The sequence below is a fragment of the Thunnus albacares genome, chromosome 10, assembly GCF_914725855.1.
Source record: "Thunnus albacares chromosome 10, fThuAlb1.1, whole genome shotgun sequence".
NCBI lineage: Eukaryota > Metazoa > Chordata > Actinopteri > Scombriformes > Scombridae > Thunnus > Thunnus albacares.
In genome coordinates, this window is record NC_058115.1 from 17,261,752 (window position 1) to 17,286,208 (window position 24,457).

A 24,457-nucleotide genomic window follows, 5' to 3' on the forward strand; every position below is an offset into this window, starting at 1 on the left:
GAGACAGAGAGAGAAAGGAGGAGGGACAGTAAATAGCCAAACACAGAGGGAAAGGTAACTGTGAGAGATGGAGGCATGAAGATACAAGAAGAGGAGGAAAATGGCATGTAGAGGCTAAAGTGGGGCAGAGAGAGGAGAGAGAACAGTGACAAAACAGCTCAAAGTGGGGGAGTGAGGTGAAGCTAGCAGGGACAGGACAAGGCAGAGAGAGAAAGCCAGGCGATAGTAGACCGTGTTCACGCAGAGAGACAAAGATATAAATAAAGTCACTGTTAGAAGCAAGAGTGTGTTTCTGTGTGTAAGAGTGTGTTTGTGTTTGTTTGTGTCCTGGCTCCACTCCCGGGAGCAGACACTTCTGTGCTGCCAAAGTTTCACTGGGTCTACCACCATGCCAGGGTCAATGCAGACACACACACACACACACACACACAAAACCAGGGCATGGCATGGGATTAGCCAGTGAGAAAGACAGGGAAATGGAGAGGGTGAAAGAGAGAGATGGTGGAGGGACCAAAATCAGAGCGGTAATATTTGAGAAATTGGTGAGAGCTAAAGAGAAGGAGAGAGAGACAGTGAGGATTGCAGTGGGTATAGAAAAAAGACAGAGATAGATCAAGGAAAGGCAAAAAGAGAGGGAGAGAGGGACACAAAGAGAGAGAGAGAGAGAGCGAGAGAGAGAGAGAGAGAGGAGGGAGGATCACTGGGCTCCGTGAGCATGCGAGGATCAACAGCAACAGAATGAGACGGAGAGAGAGATAGAGAGCGGTAAAGAGTCAGAGGAAAGCGCTACTGAGGACTAAAGGATTATCAGAGACGAGAGAGAGCGACACCGAGAACAAGGGAGAGGAGAGGCATGCGGACCAAAGAGGAGGATAAGAAAAGGTAAGTGACTGAGAAAGCAATGAAAGACAGTTGTTTGAAAAGATTAGTGTGTGTACAGTAGGCGTGGAAGATGCTCTATTATGACCCTCTGAGGAATTTTGCAGTCTCGTAGCCCACAGCTAGTACTTTATTTCAAAAGCAGCTCATTTAAGATTTAAGACATTGGCCAAAATATGAATAGAGGTGATGCTGATTGTATGGAAGCAGGCACCAGAAAGCCAACTGAACTAATAGACAAAATCCATGGATTTAACCTCTGGACCACAAAAATCAAACAAAACCCCCTGAATCTGGCTTTGGCTGGATGTCTGGATTTCTTCAGACTCAGTAGGTTTGATAAAAGTGTGCACGTCTTTACTTCTGGTTATATCAACTGTACATGTGTGTGTTTTGTTTCAGGATACAATGTGTGCATTCGTGTTAAATGAAGTAGTCTGATCACAGCATCAAAACTATGTGTAGATGTACGTGTGTGCGTGCGTGTGTGTTTGTGTTTGTGTGGCAGGTGAGTAATCCTTTCCATCTGTCACAGTCGGCTTTGATGCATATGAATACGTCTCTGTGCGTTTGTGCACGTGTGTGTGTTGCTTAAATTGAGTGTGTGTGTTGCTTAAATTGAGTGTGTGTGTTGCTTAAATTGAGTGTGTGTGCGTTTTATCATGAAAAATTAATTACAACTTTTGCTTTTGCATTTTATCATGAAACATTAATTACAACTTTTGCTTTTGACAAGGATTCTGAATGTTTTTGACTATTTATGTGTGCGTGTGTGTGTGAGAAAGAGAGAGAGAGAAAGAGAAAGGGTGAGTGCAAGAGAGAATGTGCAGATCTGTTGCCCGATTGCTATTAAAAGCCTCTGAACCAATCGTCAGAACAGCTAGTGTAGCTTTAATATGGGATTATATTGCAATAACCCTTCTCTTATAAACTAATGCTGCCCCTGTGGATCTCTGTGTGTGTGTGTGTTCATGTGTTTGTGTGTGTTTGTGTCTGTGTGTGTATGAAAACAAGTGTGTGCAAGGATCTACAATTGAGGAAGTGTAGATATATGTGACCTGTGCACTTAACATTTATATAACCTCATGAGTCAGTTAAGAACATAATCTAAAATTACAGCCTGTACGTGTGTGTGTGTGTGTGTGTGTGTGTGTGTGTCTGTTACAACACCCACTGTCTTTCACCGGCACAGACAAGCACATCAACAAGTCAAACACTTAGTAGGCAAATCATCTTGGTCTCTCTGTCCTTCTTTTGTCACATTTCAATTTATATTCAGATGTGTTTTAAGTGTCAATAAGCAACTTGTCCGTTCTAAGATTCATTCAAAGATGATAAATAAATTATTGTTTGAATCAGATTAGAGATGTTGAAGTGCAAGGTCAGTTTTTTGCTTGAAGAAGATAAAAAAACCAAAAAACAAATAAATATTAGATCTATAGTGATGGAATTTGATGAATAAATGATAAAAAATATAAAAAATGCTGCATATACAAAGAGCTTGTTGTGGTTATGAGGCCATTAGTGATGCATCCAAATATTGCTGAGTGCATTTCTCTGTTTTCATCCTTGGATGCGAGAATGATGCACAGCCAACATATGCCAGCAGGAAAAAGCCTGAACATTTGATTCAGTACTAATCGAATCTCTAAAGATTCCTTCAATTTTCTCATGAAGGTGCTTTATTAATTTAGATCTTTTAATACTTTAGTGTTCTCTTTTCAGTATTCAAGAACATTGTTTAATGTTTCAGCTGAGAAAAAAAGTTTTGGTAACATTTCAAAACTTTGGGTAAAATTTGCTTGAAAGTTGCAGTAATAATTGATGCCAGTAATAAATATTGTACATGCAGGCACGGATACCAAACACATATACTGGAGGACATAAAGAGGTAATTTGAAGGAGTATAATGCAAATTACAGGCTAGAGAAACCTAATCAATAGGTTATGACATTAAACTTTAATTACATCCCTTTTCTCTAGAGAATGACAGACGATGGAGAGAAAGAGAAATAAAGGTTAAAGGAGATTGACAGGAAGAAAGACAGAGTCAAAAGAAATGTGTGTACACACACGCGCATTCCTCTTTGTGTGTTGTGTGTGTGTGTCACTGACGCTCTGCTAACCAGACAGATTGTTGAACAAATGATGAGATGCGGTGAAAGAGAAAAGGACTAGAAAGTCAGAAGGGCAGGAAGATGGATGAGGGAGTCCGAGAGAGGGCAGCGGGGGCAACAGGATGGAGAGATGAAAGGAGGAGAGATAGATTGGGGGTTAATGATAGAGAGATTGGATGGGACGTGCGGACAGGATGAGTGATATGGCGAAGAAGAGAAAGATGAGATGATAGAGGAGGAGAGTAAGGGGAGAGAGTAATCAGAGGACGAGGGCAGGTGGGAAAAAAAGGGATAAAAAAATGAGGTAACAGGAAGAAAAGGCTAAAAGAGAGAATGGGAGAGCGCACAGTTTGAGCAAAAATGCAAAACCCAGACTATATCACACTCTATTAGCCATGCTGATAGGATGTATGTGTGGTCATGCATCTGCAGCTCCTCCTTTAATTTGAGGCAATTTGTTTTCCCCTGTTAGCTTATAGAATCTAAATTTCAACTTTATCACGTAGCTCTTTGATCATTACATATTTGGTGGCAAATATCTCAAATATTCTGTGCAACTAACACACATCCTCTAGCCAAATACAAAACAAATGAATTAAGCTGGCGGATGGATTTGTCAATAATACACTCTTTGTCTATATTTCACCCCTTTCCCTGTTATAGGTACCTAACTGGTTGTAAATATGCTTACACCATAAAACAAAATAGCATTTACTTTTCTTTTTTTTTTCCTCTGAGGGCCCTCTGACTGGAACAGAGCATAACTTGAATTATGGCCCATTTACCCCTAATAAACAAGTATAAAAGGATTCAAATTTCTTTTTTTATAAGCTGGAGTCTGAAGTCTGGAGTTGTATTTTCTGCCTCTTTTATACCTTGTGATTGGGGCTGCGGAAAAGGAGCCTCGGACAGGTTTAAACACGTCTGCAAATAAGTAATTCACACGTGTAGAGGTGCAAATGAACATGAACGTTCATTTATATTCTGACATTTCCTCTGGAATCCCATAATGGTCCAACGTGCAGAAATGGCCGACAGTGCTGTATCTACGACCATATTCATGCATTCAACATGTAACTGAACAGACTATCTCTTTAAATAAATATAATTATTATCATTATCTGAGGGTTCCTCAGTCCAGGCTAGTCTTCCTCATGTCTAGTGAAGAATTAGATATTAATGTTCTGCGTTTGTCTGATTTGTGCATCACTGATTCCAAACACACACTTGCATAAAGTACTTATATAGAGGAGTTTGTCCAGGGGTAAGGTGCTGGGCTAACAAACTGTAGCTTTTCGGGTCTCCAGCTTAAACCAGCACCTTCAAATATGACCTCAGTCAGCGATTAGTGACACTGATCACATCACTGTGCGCTACAGGGAAGAAACAGAAGCCATAACTCTGAATCCTAAAACTCATGTTAGGTGCAAAATTAATTCTCATTGGTATAACAAAGACGGTGAGCCAGATTGGAATGTAAATTTATCATGAACACACAGTACACGATGTGCCGTAGAGCACAATCCACATGTACTATTCTGTTGCTCATAAAAATGTTCTCATGGTGCAGGTTTCTCAGACAGCAACAGTTTCTAATATTTTGCCCTCGCTGCCTTTGAAAACACACTTAAGTTCTTTACTATCAGTGAAGCACACACAACCTGCCCCAAACAATGCTTCAATTAGAAGCTAACTTGAATTATGCTGGGCTGGCTAAGATGTTTGGCTTTTGTGATATCAACATTAGCCTTTGTGACTTCTGGCTCTTCAGTGGAAACGCTGATTAAAGTGCACTGTTCCTGAAAAATGCAGTTGCACCCAATTAAAATGAACAACAAAACTGAAGAAACAGCTGAGCAGGTTTCCTGGTTGTTTCGAAGATCATTAGTGAATTCTTCCCTCTGTTGGAGGTGCAGGGATACATTTTATACCATGACACTTAATGAAAGATGAAACCTGTAACCAATTATGGAAACAAAAGCAAAACAGATAAACAGTGCATACATATTGTATGCAGTGTTTCCCACAGGTTGAGAATTCACTCATAATGGTGGGTGGCGCGGGCGGCGTGTGACCGATGTGCATGCAGATACTCACGCAGTTTAGAGGGGGAGAGTTTAACCCTGGTTATTTTGTGTAGCTACAATTTACAGATGTCCCCTAAACACCCTGCATGCATCAGTAGACACTACAACTTACCAATGTTCCCTAAATACCTCACATGTGGGCTGGGTGGGTCGCCCAAGTAGAGTCTATGTATGGGAAACACTGATATGTGTGCAATGCAGCATGCAAATATTAGACATCTGCAGACATCTAATATTAATTTCCAAGAAGAAATGAACCAAACAATATGGTACAAACTTAGAAGAACAGATTCAAGAAGTGGAACTAATACTGCCACAAAACAAGCCTGCTTCTCAGACAGTATCTTCACTGAACTGAACTCAACACACAGAAACACACACTATTTATAAATTAGGGGTAAAACACAAATTACCTTTTATTTTCTGAGGATCCTCAGTAATTCTGCTGAGTTTCTTTTCTGTCACAGCGCATGTTCATTGAGGAGAAGCAGTAAACTCATACCTGTAACGAGCTGATCAGTCCGACTGACCTGTCTGACAGCTTGTCAGCTGATCGTGTCAGCAGACTCTTTCATCATCAGTCACATTAAAAGAAATCAGAGAAGACGTCTTAATAATCTAACAGCTCACACTTGTACTTAGCAGATCATTCTGGCTACCTCTGCTGAAATCATTCCAACTTACTCTTGAAATTATTTGCTGACATACCAAAGTGCAAGATGCCTCTGAATAATATCTGAATTTGTGCCATGATTTCACATTTATAGGAGTATAAACCCTTTTATTGTGCAACAATGCAAGATCTCTTGCATACCTGTTTGGATTGACTGCCTTCAAGAGCAGAGCCTTCTTTCTGCCAAGTACTATTGTTGTGATAAATGGTCCTTAATTCTTAGACGCAAGTGTCCCTTACTGTATTAAGCGTTTTAGGTTGTACAATCAGAGAAATTGTGGTAATGAAAAATAAAAATCATACACTAAAATGGATACGATTTCTTCAGTTGCTTTAAACGCAAAAAAAGTGAACATGAACTCTGGGACAACAGAGAAAAAAAAAACTGACTACATCACCCAAAATGCAATGTGTGCCCTGTCTCAAAGGGCCAATAAAGTGCTGCATTTGTTCTGTTCTGGAGGTGAGTGGGCGAGAGATAGTGAGCGAGAGAAGCAGTGTGATTACAGAGCAGTAAAGCGAGTCTCAGCCTCCCTAAAACAGACACACACACAGGGCCCGTCAATCGGCGGCTGAAAAATGAGCCTCACCTTGAAACGACAGGGGACTCGATTCGCTGGAGCATTCAGTGCTCTGTTGCCACTGCAAAGGCGTGGGTGCGCACCCATTCGCGCACATACACATGTGTACACACACACACACACACGCGCACACAAGGCCTTGCTGAGGCTGCCTACGTTGAAGACAATTCTTGAATAGCCCAAACCCACCAACTGGTAAATTAAATTCATTGCATGTATAAACAGATTTCAGAAAAAGCTGCACCCTGTCAAGAAACTCCCTGTTGTGTTTAAAGGCTGTGTGTGTGTTTGTATGTGGGGTGACAGATGCTCAAGCACACTTGCGGTGCGTATTGATTACTGGCAAGCAGTGTGTGCGGCTTCTCAGATCCCCTTCTTCTTCTTCTCTTTTTATGTCTCTATACACATCTCTCTCTTCTAGTCTTCTCTCTTTATTCTTTAACAGACTATCAGACACTTTTGGAGATTTCAACTTAGGGAAAATGGGCCTTTACATCTCTTCCTCTGACACACACACTCACGCATCACTTTCATCTTGTCCGTGATCCCTCTCCTTCATCTGTTCTCTTCCTGTTATCCCTCCACCTTTATACATCTCCCTGTGCTGCTGTCTCCCCTGTTCTCCTCTTTTGTTGCCTCCCCTTCATCCCCCCAGCCAACAGTGTTACCTCCCCAGCTCCTCCCTCTTCATTTTGCACAGCCAGAGGTGTGATGTGGGCGAGAGACTATGATTAAATATAGAGACAGGGGGAGGGGAGAGAACGTGAGGGGAAGAAACACACAGTAAATCAAATACAGCGTGACAGAGATGGAGAAGGGGTTGGTGATTGGAAAAGTGTGACAACAAACACAAGTACGACGAAAAATGAGAGCGACAAGAGGAAAATGGTATCCAATAAGAGTTAGAGAGAGAGCGAGAGAGTGAGAAAGTGAGAGTAAGACAGAGAGAGAAACAAGTGTGAATGAGAGAAACTGCTTTCAAGCGGATACGGTGTCACTTTCTGCCTGACAGCCTGCAGGTCAGTGGTGAAGAGTAAGACTTAATATGATAGGCACCGACACACATACTTACAGACACATAAATAGATGGTGTCAGCAGAAGGAGAAAAAAAAAGAGAGAAAGTTTGTTGCAGCAGGTGCTTGGGCATCTGGTGTGGCTGCTGGTGGAAAGACAAATGCTTGGAATTGAGCTGCAGTGAAATTACCTTCAATTGACTTAGTCTGAATCCCAAGGCAAACTGCTTGACAACACACACACACACACACATACACTTATTAATGCATGCACATCTGCAGTCCTCACTCAAGCACAAGCAAACACTGTTTCACTCGCTCCCTCGTTCTCGCTTTCCCCCTCTCTCTGTTTCTCTCAAGAAAAATATCATCATCATCTGCAATTTCTTCTTGCAAATAACACATCTGAGTCCGTTTCTCATCCACCTGATCGCTGCTGTTTGCTTTGAAAATAGATTTCTCTCTCTCACACACACACACACACACAAGACATCGTACACAAACACCAAACACCGAAAAGACACAAACCTGGAAGGATATGTGAACTCTGGGTCAAGACCTGTGTTGTCCACTCCAGGACAATGGTTGCCACAGTTACCATGGTAACCAATCATAAACAGTCTAAGCTGTCAATTATGTGTGACCCCCTGCTAGCTCCGAGGCAATGTAGCAGTCCTTGAGCCAAGCACACTGTCAAGATATTTATATAAATAGCAGCAATATGTCACTGAAGCAGGTATCCTTTGATCTAGAGTGCCTTACGTAAAGACCTTACATTTCAAAACTCTGCTGTCTGTCAGCAAAACTCTTGAGCCATATTATTTACCAAGACCTTTGTCATGAGCACTAACCACACAGTACAGTTGTGACACTTGCTGTTATCTCAGCTAACGTTCGAAAGTTTCATAAAATAGGAATGCAGACTGAAAATGGTCTAAATTTAAAGTGTTTCCATTCCTATACTGCAGCCCACTGGCAGACCCACACCAGCATAATTAACTTTATTCACTTACTTTTAATATTTAATGATTTTGAAACTGAAATTCCAAAGAGTCTGACAATATTAATTACACTTGCTGTCAGGGAAAAATAAAATACATGGCCAAATTGTCCCTTTTTAAAAAACAGCATGTGACATGAGGCTTCAAAATGATTCAATATAGGTCACACAGAGTGATTGGTATGAGTGAATGTGTGGACAACTCTCATCCTGAATACATATGAACTATTGGTGCAGCAGTAAGGCTCAGCACAGTCAGTTTGAGTTAGTACTTGTCCGGTGGTGAGGATATATTTTTAACTACTACAGGGCCACTGCAGACAGGCAGATCTCTAAAACTTCTGAAAACCATGGGAATGAATCTGATGTTTGCCTTTGCTGTTGAGTCACACTTGCTAATGACAACTTTTTTGTCAGTAATCTCATGGGTTCTTAAACTAATAGGTGAACAAGGTCATATTTAAGTTATTTTGAAAAATATCACAGTGTTCCACCTTTGACCCTGTACAGCAGACATCTGTGCTGTGATATGTGTATAATAAGCTCTTTCTCTTTGTGTGTGAGTGTGTGCGCGTGTGTGTTCAACATTACACACTGACTGCAAAATGTAAGTAGATTGGAAGAAATTTGCTGAGATATTCTGACCCAGACCTACAACATGTCTAAATTGTATTTATTTTATTTGGTGTGCAGACACTTTGAAGACAAACAATAATTAGGACTATAAACCACAGCACTGCCAATTACCCTCAAGAGGTATATATGTGTGATGACTTCCATTTGTTTAAATTAAAAGTAATTTTTAACCTGAAATATGGCTCTAGCCACTTTTCCATGCTCTGAAATACAGTGCAAAATGCATATGTATGTTTGAATAACCTCCATTTAGTCGCTTATTCATTTTTTTTCTTTGATGTACCCTGCCAATATATGCTGCTGCGATGACCCAATTTCCTAAAAAAGGGGACTAATACTGATGTAATATTAACTTGCCCCATTTGTATCAGATAATCAAAGTATCAACACAGTGCAACACTGAAGTACTCTAAAGCCCTTTCACACTGGAGAAAAACCCACTAACACCCACTAACATCTGGCTTTTGTCTTCAGTGGGAAAGGGTACAATCTGTATTCATTCCTGGGTCAAATGACTCTGCAGTAGTCACGGGTATTTATTGGCTTAAGCTCCTATTGGCAGTGATGGAAACATGACACCCAGGTGAACCCGCTAATGTTGGCCCCCCTCTGGCGCGAGGTTATGACGCATGTTGAAGTTGGGACATTGGTGTGTAAATAGCCAGGAACATTATTGTTTTTTACAGTCTATGGGAACAACGTGCAACAAATTCCATCCATCTACATTCAAGCAATGCTCAACCATCATCCAGTCAGTGTTGAGTTTGAAAGAGAGACTGAAGTAAAAGATATTAAAAAGTAACCACCGTGACATTGTCATTGGCTTCCATGCTGCTTTTTTACTGTTTACTGACCCTGTTTTCCGGCACGTTTGTGACATCAAATATGACACACCAGAAAAAAAAATTAATTTGGGGGTAAAGGTCAATTCTCAAGTGATCTCGAGTGATTAAGATCAAATAGTTAATTTTGCTCCGCTCCCATTCAATCAAAACATTTTGACCAATGAAGTTATTACACAACCATGTAAGGCTTTAATAAAACCCAGTCATACATCAAAATGTATTTATCTGACCCAGAAAAAATGAAACATAAAATTAAAGTTATATAAGCATAGACTTTAGGCAACATGTCTGTCGAACCCACAGAAAAATGTAGAAGGGAACAATGTTGCAGAGCATTACATTATGCTGAACTCATTAGACAAATGTCCAAACTGCTTCCATGAGAGATATCAAGTCATGATGCATCATCAGTTCACATACTGCTGTGGAAGGCAAAAATAACATTATTTGAAATGTGTCATCACGTAATAAAAGACTGCAACAACAGCTGTAGTCCCAAACGTATGAGATTTATTGACGTAGGTTCTTGAGTGTGTGTGCAAACTTGCAACTTAATAGAGATGTACACTATTAGCCTCAAGATATCTCTAGTCTTTTCTGTTCCTTCAAGAGAAACAGGTTGAGGAGATCTAGAGTTTTGCCTCGTAACTCCCACCCACCTGCTAGTCTAATAAGAGGTTGATAGAGTTTTATCGATCTGCTCAGCGTGTGCATTCAGTCGAGGTCGAAGCTTTTATATGGTGCTTTACGTACCTAATGTCTGTGTCTCCTTGCCAATCTGACCATTTATTCTCTGTCTCTCTCATCTTCATCTGTCGTTTCACTCATTCATTGCCTCTCTCTTTTTCTCTTTCTCTCCAGAGCAAACCAGCAATGTACGGAGACTCCATTCAACTCATCATCTGCGGGCCATTGGTCAGAAACCGAGAGAAGCCTTGACAGTGATGTTCAATCGGAGGTAGCTAAAGTAGTAAGGAGGTCGTTAATGGAAGGACATTGAGAGTTTATATCCTTATTGGATATCGATTTCCTGTCTCCAGCTTCCACATACCAACAGTTGCACTGCCGCACAAGCGCTTATATTCATCTGGGTAAACAAAAGCTGGAAGTATTCCCGCTTTCTAGTGGATATAATCCTGCTGACTTTGGCTCATGTCACCACATGCCCCCTTCCCCTTCAGCTCCTCAGGGGGCTGAGCCAACCTGCTGAGGAGCATGGGCAGGAGGGTGGCTGACCCAACCAATCCGGTGCCTGCACTGGGGGTTCCCCTGGCAGGGGGGCGATGGGGCCCGCTGTGCAGTGTCGGGGTGCAGACATCTCCTGGACTGCGGACTCTCCCCTCCATCAAACGACACAGAAGCCAACCGACAAACACACAACAGCCCCTCACCATGGCAACAGACAGAACAACGGCAGCGGAGACAGGGGGAGTTAACAAAAGTGACAGCAACAGTCTGCCAGTGTCCAAGGAGACATCTCAGAACGAAATCAACAGCCTGACACAGGACGACATGGGGTCACAAGGGTCAGGCAGTGGAGTTTACTGCCAGATTAAAACTATACAGACAAATCCAAAGGACACTAGAGGTAAAAGGACAGCTAGATATACAAATGGCAGTGTGGTAGCCTCTGATGTGGTAGGAGGGGTTTGCAGTGAGGCCACAGAAGGCAAGGAGTCGACTCGAGAGAGGAGGAGGGTGCAGTCTCTACGTGGGGAGGGCCATCGCTCCGTATTAAAGACAGCGAGTGTTTGTACAACCGTGCACGCCACTCCACCTCGACCCTGTCGAATGATGCCGACTTCCCCGCCCCCGCTCTGTGGGACATGTGGGAGGAGACGTTCGCAGCTTACACAGTGCACAGGCGCATGCCGCAAGAGGGCTGTGACTCAAATAACAGCCAGCCAGACTTTACCTAATCCTGCACGTAAACACTTTGTGGCCCCCAACCAGTCAAGAAAAGAGTCTGCTCTGGACTCTCAGTCTCACAACAAAAACACAGAAACAGCAAGCAAATCCACACACGCGTCAGCAAAGACTACTCAAATACCACATCTATCACACACTATACCAAAAACACACAGTTCACATTCTAATCACGTATCACAAACTCAAAACAAAACAAAAGATTCAAAACAGCAGACAAGGCCACATTCGGCAGACTTTACTCATTACAAGGACTCAGCCACACAAACAACAGACACTCTGACTAACAACACAGACCGGACTACAGGTACCATGCATACGCGACAAACGCACGCGCCAACTGCAGAGGCGACAGAACCACATTCAACAGACAAACCTAAGCATGACCCGGCTAAAATACAGCACACTGATGAACACACACATCAACACGCATCAGTCCGCATCAACTCTAAACCTCCAGGCCCTTCTCTTCTAAATGACACAAAATCTAGCAACACCCCACCTCTCCCACCAAAAAACTCTCCGAAAGAGAGTCGTTCCAAACCGGCCACACCTGTAGCGCAGAACAAAAACACCCAGGAGACTGCAGACATTCCCAAAAAAACGTCCTCAGAACGGATGAAACTCAAGGACTACACAAAACAGAAGAGCAAATCATTTGACGACCACACGCTGCCTTGTAAGACTCATATGAAAGCACAATGTAACGGGGCGCCGGCAGGATTGTTGAGCGGACGTACAGGGAATGCGCCATGCGGGCTGGAGAGGCAGCTGCAGAGAGTGGAGGAGAACCTACAGTCCAATCAGGAGAAGATCAAGGTGCTTCTCAATGTCATTCAAGACCTGGAGAAGAGCAAGGCCCTCAGCGAAGGGTGAGAGAATGTAGTTGGGGAAGAAGGGAGGGAGGAAAATGACAGAGGAGAGATAGGGGGTTTAAAAATATAGAGAGGAAAAGGAAAAGGAGAATGAAGTGTGAAATGAGACAGAAAAGAGGGTTAGACATCGATGACAGAGAGCCAAACGAGGGAGAAATAAATATAAGGATGAAAACAGAGATAAGGGATAGAGAAAAAAAGATAAGGGAGAGGTAGAGGTAGTCACTCAAACAGCGAGTGCTTAAGTGTGAGTGAGAGAGTGAGCTAGAGTGATAAAGAGGGAGAGAGGGGGGGAAGAGAGTGTGTCGAGGGAGTGCATAAGAATGAGAAGAGAGCATAGTTGAGTTTTTATAGCAATATATACCGACAAGCTTTCAAGTCTGTGTAATAGATTTTAAATGTCAAGCCTGTGGAGAATTGGTGGTGTGTGTGGGCATGGATGTATGTGTGTGATCCAATCCTGTAGGGATATGTGATACCTGCCAGCATGTAGTCAATGCTAGCATCTCCTCTGTCCTTTTATCTCTTATGCCTTATAGTGTTTGTCATCCCCATGGTACCAGTGTCCCTTAGAAACATTGTATTGCCCCCAAAAGCAAACATAGCCTTTCCTTTTCCTCCTTTTCCTCTCTCTCGCTAATTCTTTTATACTTAAATCCTCCTCTCCTGCCCGTACATCCTTTGTTCTTCTTTGTTGTACATCTGAGTTGGCCCGTGTGCTCCCTTAATTTCAATCAATGCCCTCCTCTTTTTCCAGGCTTCTTGAAACCTGTTTCAAGCTATTCATTCCTGTCTTCACCTCCTCCGCCCTTGTACTCTTTCCCCCATCCTTAATTAATACCTTTTTTCTCTCCTTATCTTTCTTTCTTTCTTTCTAGACCTCCATATATGAATCAGGTTTCCGACTAACAATCTTTCATCCTCTGCCCACAAGCCATTTTTTGATCTTCCCCTTCTCTCTGCCCCCACCAACCTGTCCATCACTCTCTCATGCTGTCATGTGTTTGCTGTCAATGTTTTGTTTCCCCTTCCTATTGCTCTCCATACCTCCCCTCCTTGTCCTCAGAATTTCACCTTTACTGTCAGTAATTCTTCCTCCCACCCCCTACATTTCAAGCCCTTATTCTCACTCCTGCCTAATCTTTCATGCCCATCACTTCTTTTTCTATTCCCAAATATCCTAAACCCCATTCCTTACCATGTTGCCTCATCTTCTCAGAAATTCTACATGTCTACCTAAACCTTTTCTACCACTTTCATCCCTCCTTCTTTCTGTTCAGGGTTAACAGATGTCTCTAGCTCTAGACTAATCCCTATCAGATTACCTTTGAGAAATGCAATTAATGTTTAAGCTGCACAATAAGGCTCCTAAACTCAGTGTACAAGCGGTCCAGCCCTATGTGTGTAACTGTGTAATGTTATGTATTGATATTATTCAGTGTGTGTGTGTGTGTATGCTTGTTGTGAAGATACACATGTCTCATGCTAACTGTCTGAGAAATAAAAGGGTAAAAAGGCAGAATGAGAGGCAGACACAAGTAAAAGGGAGAGAGAGGAAGAAATTGAGAGATAGAGAGGAACAGACATAAAAAAAAAAAAGACAGAAAAGTACGGGAAAACCAGCAAGAGGGACTGAATGTATCTGATGCTGTGCCAGAAATGAAAGTACCCTAAGTGGGCTGCTGTGATAAAAGTGTCGGCTGAGCTAAAAGGTTGCCGCTGTGCCCAGCTCCTTGTTTTATTTTTTTTTCCTGAAGCAAATACTTGTCTCCTCTTGCTGTTGTTGTCTTTGATAAAGACTGTTAAGAGGAAAAACTGATTCCAGTCATACGGTCTTTCTCCATGTAATTAAAATGTCTATTTTATCAACATAAATCAGCTACTCCCTCCTCTACATGGTTCAGAGAAGGGGCAGCCAAAATATCTTGGCAAAATTAAGTGTTTTAATTACATGGCAGTCAGCATGTGCTTGTCAGATTTTTTTAATCCGATTTTATCTTCCAACATTTCTGTGCTCTCTTTAGCTCTGTAGTCTTGCTTAACCTTGATACCATGGTCTGCATGTGCAATTATATCTTTATAATGCACACCAATTTTCAACACAACCTCCTTCTAAAATGAAAAATTCATATACAGATGAGATAATGTTCGCCCAACCCTTTGCTTATAATACATGTCAGGTAATGTCTGGCTCCTAACTAAACATCTGTCAGACTGTTGCTGAAAATAGTGCTTTGTGATTGTTTTCACCTGCCTTGAAAGCCAAACAGACAGGTTCCAACCCACCAGGAGTATTCAGGCGTTTTTGTGCCTTATCACACCCCCCGGAGAACACACCTGATGTTGCTGCATTGTGTATGTGTGGGTGGAGAGAGCAATAACAGTTGTGACACCAGCAGTGGAGAGAGCGAGAGTCTTTCCAGTCAAGGAAAGCAAGGCCTGTTTTGCTATTTCCACTATTTTTTCCTGTATTGTTCAATATAGGTGCATAATGATAAGTCTAGAAAGACTTTGGAGTGGAGTCCTGTAAAATATAAATATTTACTGTGACATCACCTAGTCTACACTTACTGAAAAACAAATGGAAATAATACAATAGTTGTTTAAACAATGTTGAAAAATGGTTGTTTCTCCTTGAGCAGACAAAAAAAAAAATGCAAATACTACTTTACTAATATAACAACAACACAATATCCACAGTAGAAAATAGTATTAGCTACATTAGATGTGTAGTTACCATCTGCATGCACAGGTCTGTACAATTAAACTCATTTTAAGAGTGTGTAAATGTTTTACATTTGTCATTTCTGCAGTCGCAGCTCATACAGAACTGGTCAGGACATAAACAACTGCCCCACCTGCCAAAAGACAGCCTGCATCATCTACAGGTAACCTGATCGAGATAATGAGCTTACTGCATTACATAACCCACCACTGACAACTCATCCTTTCCTAGAGCGTCATAAACAGCCCTGAAACGTCTCTTAGATGATGTGCCTAGAAAACTGTATGCCTTTTGTAGCCTTGAAAATGTTCCATTTCTCATTGTTTTCTTTGCTTTTCCAGGCTTTTAAATCACTTATTGCATCGTTCTTTTTTGTTTTCCTGGTATCCTGCTGTCTCTGCCCTTTTGCCTCACTTTGATAATTGTACTACTCAGAGAATATATCCCTATTATGCTGTATGAAAAATGAGAGAGTAAGTGATCCCCCTCATCAATATTGAAATGAATACGTATTCTGCGGATTAGAAAGCGGATTTTCTCTCCACGAAAGTTATTTACACATAAAAGAATGCTCTGCGCAAACAAGCAAATTAATTCAGCACCTAAATGATCCGTCTTTCCTGTACATTCCTGCCTTGCGTGTGTGACCTAAATAAGTAATTGCATTCTTAGATCCTCTGCAACTTACAGAGCAGCGCCCTCACAATCTGATACCACATAGTGTAGTTTAATCCTCCCATCACCTTCATCCCATCCTTCTCTTATTCACATTTTTTCATTATGTAAATTATTGCATCTTTTCATCCCATGCCTGCTCAATCTCTTTCTGCCATTTTTTCTCTTCAGTTTCTCTCTGCCCTGCTGAAAAGCTGGAAATGTTGGTTTTCATGTATAGTTTCATGGAGAACAAAAAAAAAGAAAAGGAAATAAAAGTAATATTTACTTCCTGCAACTGGAATAATCTGTTCTCAAAACCTTTTAGTCCAAAACTTTTTGTGTATGTACTAAACCAAAGCAAGCCTTGAGGCTAATTCCTGCTTGTTTACAATCATATATAAATCTCCTTCGCAGGCCAAAAGGGATAAAGACATATTTTTCAGGGCCTTTATCTTTCCAATTCTCCCTGCACTATAAAGACACTCGCCTGCAAAGCAGCACAACATCTGCAATCCTCCTGTATTTTTACTGTTGTTTCATCTCTGCATCTCTTCACACCCTTCTCCAACTCCCTCCTCATCCTGATCCCATTCTCTCCTCCCCTCGATGTTAATTAACACAGCAGGATCCTCAATAAGTTGTAATGAATACCAAGGGGAAAGGACAGAAACACTCATCCATCCATATTCAAATGCATACAGATACACATTCGAGCACACACACACACAAGGATGAAGACAGGGAAGCACATACCAAGAACATTTGTTTACACACAATAAAGCCAGTAGAATATAGAATTCTAGCTGAAGCTAATCAATTGGTTAATCGACAGACAATTAATTCGAAGCAACAATCAAGTCAATTTTTTAGGAGCAAAAATGAAAAAATTCTCTGGTTCTAGCTTTGCAGAAGTAAGAATTTGCTGTTTTTTTTTTTGTTAGTCAGACAAAACGAGGAATTAAAACATTGTATGACAACTTGGACTGTGGAAAACAGTGATGATTACTTTTCACAATTTTCTGACATCGTATAGACGAGAGGATTTATTGATTCATTGAAAAAATAACTGGAAGATTACTGGATAATGAAAATAACCGTTATTGCAGCCCTACAACTACCATTCACCCGAGCAGGAAAACACAACTGTACATAAATGCACCATTCGGACAATTATTAAATCCATATTCACACAGACAGCAAAAAACTTGAATGATCTTGAACTTGATGAAAAATTGATGAATGTGAAGGAACTGAATTTAAAAGACAAAGTAAGAAGACACAGGCAAACCGCTCACGAAACTAAATTAACTACATAAACCTCTACATTACAGATCAGCAGTGGTAGAAATCGGACGAGAAGGAATTATTTACAGATCATTAAGAACTATTATTTGCTTGTTTTACAAATTAACCTCCCTATAATCTAAGAGTGAACACGCAGTGCAAATAATCCTGTCAATACATACTGTAGTAACACAAAAGAATGTCTAATAACAGTAATTAAAACGTTATAATACTTCAAGGCCTTGAAGTTAGATCATTTCAGATACTTTCCGGAGAGCCTGGGGCTACCCTGATAACAAGTATCGTGTACGAGTATGTTGCTACTTCTCACATCATTATCATCCCTCTTTTCTCTCTTCACAGTTTTCTCAGAGATTCTCTTTTCAGCTCCACTTTTCCTTTGTTTTTTTCTGTACACATGCAAATATAGTCATGGATACACACATGCTAATTAAGCGAACAAAACAAGGGGAATTGGCTTTTATTAGACACGTCTGTGCACTCATTTCTTATGCATACATGCATGCACACGCTCATACAGACTCACAAACAAAGAAATGAATATATTTCACGCTATTTGATAGATGTTAATGACTTGGACAGATATGCAGAATCTACTTCCTAGTCATTTTTTCCCCTAATATATCAGAATAAGCTTCATTACATTACATATGCAGAAAAACAAATTAGCAGTGGTCCAGTGTGACAAACACACACACACAAAAGTCAGAAATACAAGAGCAATTTTTTTTTTTTTTTTTTTTGATGGACAGTAACAGCCTGATCAAACTCTCAAAGAGGATTCTGGGTAGAGGAGATGGGAAAAGAGAGACACAAGAGCGGAGGATGATACACATGCGACTGAAACATCCATCCTAATGATTTGTGGTGGAAAAAGTAGGTTTTTATGTGGGCTGGTTGCCTGAAGATGTTTTGCAATTGTCAAGTCCTAATTAATCTGTATGATGAGAGACAAGGGGGAGAAGAACTTTTGACAGCCCCTGTTTTACTCCTAAAGATTAAACAACTCAAAGACACACAAAGAGATATATGCATTCACATGTACACACACCTCACACCGAAATACATACAACTAAGCAGTAATATATACCAACTATCAAATTTACTTCTATCACGCATCCACACGGATCTGAACTTTACACTACCCACCGAATCCCCTCTAGCCTGAAAGTGAATGTTTAAAAAATTTAACAGGTTCTCACAACCATCGATGCAACAAACACGCACAGTGACGCACACTCTTGCAAAGATGCTAAAGATGACAGCTTGCAGAGTGAATTAAGAGCAGCAGCTTTTCCCACTGTGCCATAATCCCATGAACAATAGTGAGAGAGAGGTAGATATGAGTAGCAAGAGGTAGGGAGAGAGAGACAAAGAGGTAGTTACACAGAATTGAGAGAGGGGGAGGTTGAAACCTAGTGAAGTATGTGGGTGAAGAGAGACCAGACAAAGAAAAGTCCTCCATTCTAAAACAAGAAGGACTGCAAATTAACTGAATGTAGGACAGGTGCACCACTTTATCATTATATATATATATATATAAATTGTGTGTGTGTGAATAAAATCTGTGTTATCATTTATTCATGGCAGCCATCTCCCTTTCTCTGTGCCCAGCAGAGCTTTTACTTCCTCCTCTGTTCATTTGTTCGTTCACTCCCTCCATCGCTGTGCTCCTTCTAAGATAGCCAAGACCTTTCTGCCGTCCTCTTTCCCTGTCTCTGGTGGCACTCATACTCTCCTCCTTTACCCCCGTCTGTGTTCTTTCTTTTTTTGTCTCCCTCCTTTATTCTGCAGTGACCTCTCTGCCCTGTTTTATTAAAGCCGGCCTTTCTTTCATTTATCCATCCCCCCATCTCCCAGCAGAGAGGCAGTTTCTCTCTTTCTCCTCTCCCCTTTCCATCCATAACTCCCTGTACAATCCTTTTTCCCCCCTCACTCAGCTGTGAGCTTGCTATGGAAGATGCACACTTTGGAAGTCAGGGGAGCATGTGTGTTTGTACAGTACGTGTGTGTATGTGTGTGGGTGTGGTGGGACGTTTGGATACTGGGGGAGAAGAGGGTGGGTAGTTTTCTCTGCTCTCCATGCTTCATCATGAGGCTCATTAACTCCAGATGCCAGGTCCTATGCAACTCCACCTCTATAATCCACTCAACACACACAAATACAGTATTTTCTCGCGCACGCAAACGCGCAGTTACCAAAGGAGAGAGAAACTCAAAGTCTACTACACTATGACCTGCAGCAGTGGACACTTCAGAGAGATGGTGAGAAAAGGAGTGTGAGAGAGACGAGAGAGGGAGGGGGGCAATGAGAGGAGCATAGAAAAGAAAGCCAAGAGGGCCTGCTTTGAACACATCACAGGAGCAAAAAAAAAAGTTCCTCCCTTGCTCCTTCCTTTAGCTCCTCCATTGTGCAAATACTCTTCTCCTCTATTTTCCTATTCTCTCCGTTCCTGCTTTCTATTTCCATTCTCCTCCTACTCCTTTCATCTCACCAGCCTGTGATCTGTTGGTGTATGAAGCACAGAAAAATACTATGGACGTGAAATGAGTGCTGAGTCGAGGCCTGTGTGGAAGTATATGTGCGTGCTGAAGGTGCATATTTACGAGTTAAGAACACAAAATGATTTAACGTCTCCATATAAAACTGCATTATGGGCAATTACAACCTCTCTTTAAGGTGTCAGCATTTTGCAACTACATTTTAACGTCACTTAAACTCCTTTGCCTACCTTTTCTCAATCCCTCTCTTTCTAATGTTGCTTCCTGCTCAGTAGATCTACACTTGTCCTCACATCCCTCTGCTCACCTTGTCGCCCCCCCCCCCCCCCCCATCTAATCTCTTATTTTGTGAAAAATGAGCTATATAAACAAATTTGACGTGATTTGACAGTACCCCAGCCTCTGAATCATGCTCCCGCTGCCTATCCTTCATCCCTGTCTCCTTCCCCTTTAACTACTATCTTTCTCTCCTCTCCAGTGTGGAGCATGATTTCCGACAGCAGGAGGGACGCTTCCATGGGGTTATGGAGGCCTTGGAAGGGGAGTATGATGTGCCTGCAGCCACTTTGACCAAGTCCACGCCAACCCCTTCTTCCTCCAGCCGCCTCAGCACCAAGGCACGTGTCAAGAAACTCCGCAAGAAATGTTTCTGGTGGCTATAAATCTTTGGAAGAACCACAAAAGCCTTTCTGGCCAGCAGATGCAAACAAGTGTGTATTATGTTTCATGGGACCCCGAAAGTTCTACTGTAAAGCATCTCTCAAGTGGATCATCAAGTGGATGTGCAGTATGTTTATATTTCATGAAAGTCAGGGGGGCGGGCATTTTTCCAAACATGGCGATCCATTCTCAGCTCTGAAAAAATACACCAGGGGACCATGCAGAAAAAGAGGAATAAAAGACCAAAGGAGCTGCAGAACTTTCTTCTCTGATCTGCCTAAGAGGGAGATTGATTATCCCGCTCCTCTCCCTTCTCTCTGTGGGAGCCAGACTTAAAAGCTAATTTGTGATTAACTTTTGACTGAAAGTTGGGATACTGTAAAAAACACAAAAGATAAGGAATGACACTTTGGATGACAGACAGGCATACTGCTTGTCACTTGGCTGAGTGGCTGTCTAGACAGATGGACAGATGTATGAAGGGATTTATGCCAAGTTGGATTCATACCTACAGCTGGAAATGAATCTTCACACAACAGTTTTTGCTACAGCAATAAACAGGGGAATCAGAATGATTCTGAAATCCAAGGAATTCAACAGCTAATGGGAATACTGTGTCTCTGGACTGCTTGACAGCCAAAATTTGAATGTAGCAACAACTGAAGCGCTAAGAGGATATGAGTGGAAAACAAGCTGATGAGCTCTCGGGTAACAAAAAGACAGCCTGGTGGATGGATATCACAGTTTTGGAGAGCACAGTGGAGATTGTATTAAAAATACATTAAGAGACAATGTGATAGGCAGCTGATCAAAGACTGACGGGCTGTGTCACATAATTAAAAATTCTGTCAACACTGACTGAGAGAGTGATTGATTCTCTCCTTTATTACCATCTAAAACAGAAACGTTTTGCTGTGAGCTCAATCTTGCTTCAAGGATTTTCACACACACGCACACAAATATATACATACGCATACATATATGCACAAAAGGACACTTACAGGCTGTAACGCACACATGCAGCGCACTCACTGAAACACAAGCACCTAATCCATACCCCTCCCACCACCACCATCACCAACACACACACACACACACACACACACACACACACACACACACACACATACACACAAATATACTTATGAACCAGAACAAACTAGGGGTAGACCAGTTATCACTTCACTGTTAGTTACTGACTTGTATTCATATTTCATAGATGTATCATTATTGGTAAAATCTGAGCCAATAAGGCAGAGATAAATTCTGTTTGAATTACAGTGAGACTAGCTGTTGATGTGTGGAGTATTTCCTAATTTCTCATTACAAAAATTATGCAGAACAATTCTCTGCTGACCACATGTGGAGAGCCCAAAACCATCTGCTTTCATATTATTTAGCACCCACCAACTGTGACTGTCTGTTTCATTCAGTGCATACAGTAAAGTAACCCAAAAAATCTATCCAATCTTCCCGAGCAGTTATTCCAAAATAGCAGATATCAGCTTGCTCACATTAAATTCATAGTAGCTGATCATTCTGTTATCTATAAACCCGGACTGTAGCATTCAGACTGCTACTGCTGACTGGTTACATAAGCTATGATAGAGCAACAAATTCAATGCTAAAAACATACACAACATGTCTACACATCTTGTCAAAATGTAAAAAAAAAAAAAAAAAAATCTATTTTCAGGCCAAGGTATGTTGTCAGATTTAAAAATGATGTTACCAAACATTGTCTATGTAAAATCATAACACAATTAGTAGAAGAAAACAGTATTTTATAAAAAAAAAACTACAGTATATATAAGCAGACTTGTCAGTTATCAGAAAGTAGAGCTCAAAAATCTGTGAAAATCCTGTATGGGTCTATCCCTGTTGCACACACAGACACACACACACACACACACAAAAAGACACACACCATTTGCACAATGCTTAGTTCAAAGCAGTTTAGAGCGTAAACCATTAATCTCACAAGGGCCTACTTCAGCTGCTTCAGGCTGACGAGTTGCCACCAATTAGAATCCTGGATGATACCACACATACTAATTAACCAATCCATATCCAAAATGCCCTGCCCTTGCATTTTTATAAGCTGTCCCATAACGAGTGTGTGAGCTCCCACGATGCCCCTCTCTTCCTGATCTTCCTCTTGTGTGAACAATAAAAATATGTATTTTGAACAAAATGCGCTGTTGTTGACATACTTTGTGATTCAGAATGAAACTGAATAGCAGACAGGGTAAATAAGGAGTTTGCTTTCTATAACAGAGGACAAAGTGTGAGAGAGACACGAGAGAGAGAGGGGTCTGTAATGTTTATAACATCTGTTTATAAAAAGCCAAGAATATACGCCACATGCCAAAGTTGCATGTACTTACGATAAGAGCATGCTCTCGACCCATTGTGATGACTGTCCGGTTGATGATCCTCAGCAGAGACACCACTATGTCCTGGATATGTTGAAATGTTTCTCCCTGAGAAAACAGAGACAGTGAGCAGGGAAGAGAGTAACAGATAAGGATGGAGAGGGGGGAAAAAAAGACAAAGATGAGTGAAAGTTTGTTAGATTTCCTCAGGTGTAAACACAAAAACACATACAGATGCACAACAGTTTCTGTCACGTTCACGCAGCATCAACTCAGGCGTAGCTTTGGTGCTGCTTTCAAGGACATCTCAGAACTTTTTTCTCTACAAAACTTAAGAGACTCGTCAGGTTTTGTTCGTGTAGCCGTTACCCCACACATGAACTATCCTCACTGCGAACACAACCAAGTTTGCATACACAGTCCAAAGCTTCACTCAGGTGCTGAATGGATGGATGAGAGAGAGAGAATAAAGATTTGTGAATCTGAAATTTAAAGTGTCCTCACTTTTCAGAGATAAGCCTCACCAAAATATTCAATTAATCATTTTCAGTGTGGACATTTGAACTGCAAGGGTTTTTTACACATGGGTTTTCTTTTCTTTTAAAGCCACTTTTCTCCCATTTCTTTTTTCCCCCCATCTGCCTTGAGGGAAACAACGGGGACGAATTGTATTTAAGTCCGTCTTTGTGTTCAGACCCTCCTGAGTCAAATGACTCTTTCCTAATTAGAGAGGGTCTACAGGTTTCAAAGAAACACTTTAAACTGAAATTCATGACTCATTTTAGTTAAAATATCATAATTAGATGTCATCTGCATGGTCAAGTGTTGTTAGACATTAAGACTGGCACATTAACTATGGTTGAGGCTGTCAATGATCTGCTAGTTGTTGATTACTGCCTTTCTGGCTAATGTCCATTCAACCTAGAGCCTTCCCACAGGATATTTCTGCCATTTGGGTCGTTTCACCCATTGAAAGCAAAATACAAAAAACAGTTTCTTAAAACTAGGAATAGGCGATAAGTTTTCTTTGATTACTGTGACATTATATAATATATGACAGTATACTGTAGGGATGACATTTGGTGCTTTAGGAAACACTTTCAAAATAAATTTGAATCTGAATGTGACCAACACATAGAACACGAAGACCTAGATAAGACTAAGAGACTACAGCCACGCTAGCGGCTCTGTGAGGCTATACTTAAGCACAGCGGTGCTTTGAGCCAAATCCTCACGCCAGCATTTAGTTCAAAGCATCACTGAGGTCAAAAATACTTTAGACATTGTGCCAGCTATTAATGCATTATATGTTTGCAAAGACAAAAATAAAATTGTTTGCTGACCTGCAAAAACTAAAAGAGAGAAATTAAGTCTTACTCATTACAGAAAAAAAAATAGGACAGGCCGTCTCTCAACACTTTGCATGCATGTATAAAATATGCATCTTTTTATAGAGGTATGGCTCCAATGTAAATAAATTCTACACAGACACACACACACTAACTATGCTACAGTGAAGCCGGTCAATGGAGGCTGACTCAGAATTGCCTGGGGGTAGTGACACACAAGTGAAGCATCTGCTGCATCCAAACACACCTTG

The 24,457-nt window shown here is 41.2% G+C and overlaps 2 protein-coding genes across 2 annotated transcripts in view; one reads left to right on the forward strand and one right to left on the reverse strand.

Annotated features, from left to right (window-relative positions):
* LOC122990088 (dedicator of cytokinesis protein 2-like) overlaps nucleotides 1-24,457 on the reverse strand; it is a 99,940-nt gene that overhangs the window by 27,287 nt on the left and 48,196 nt on the right. The window contains exon 26 of the mRNA XM_044363204.1: nucleotides 22,870-22,965. Coding sequence (XP_044219139.1) covers nucleotides 22,870-22,965 — 96 coding nt within the window. The remainder of the gene's footprint in view (nucleotides 1-22,869; nucleotides 22,966-24,457) is intronic.
* LOC122990089 (hyphal wall protein 2) lies at nucleotides 624-22,671 on the forward strand. Its single transcript, XM_044363205.1, has 4 exons — nucleotides 624-882; nucleotides 10,694-12,630; nucleotides 15,447-15,521; nucleotides 20,301-22,671. The coding sequence occupies exons 2-4, from the start codon at nucleotides 11,048-11,050 to the stop codon at nucleotides 20,482-20,484; spliced, it is 1,842 nt and encodes a 613-aa protein (XP_044219140.1). The 5' UTR covers nucleotides 624-882; nucleotides 10,694-11,047; the 3' UTR covers nucleotides 20,485-22,671.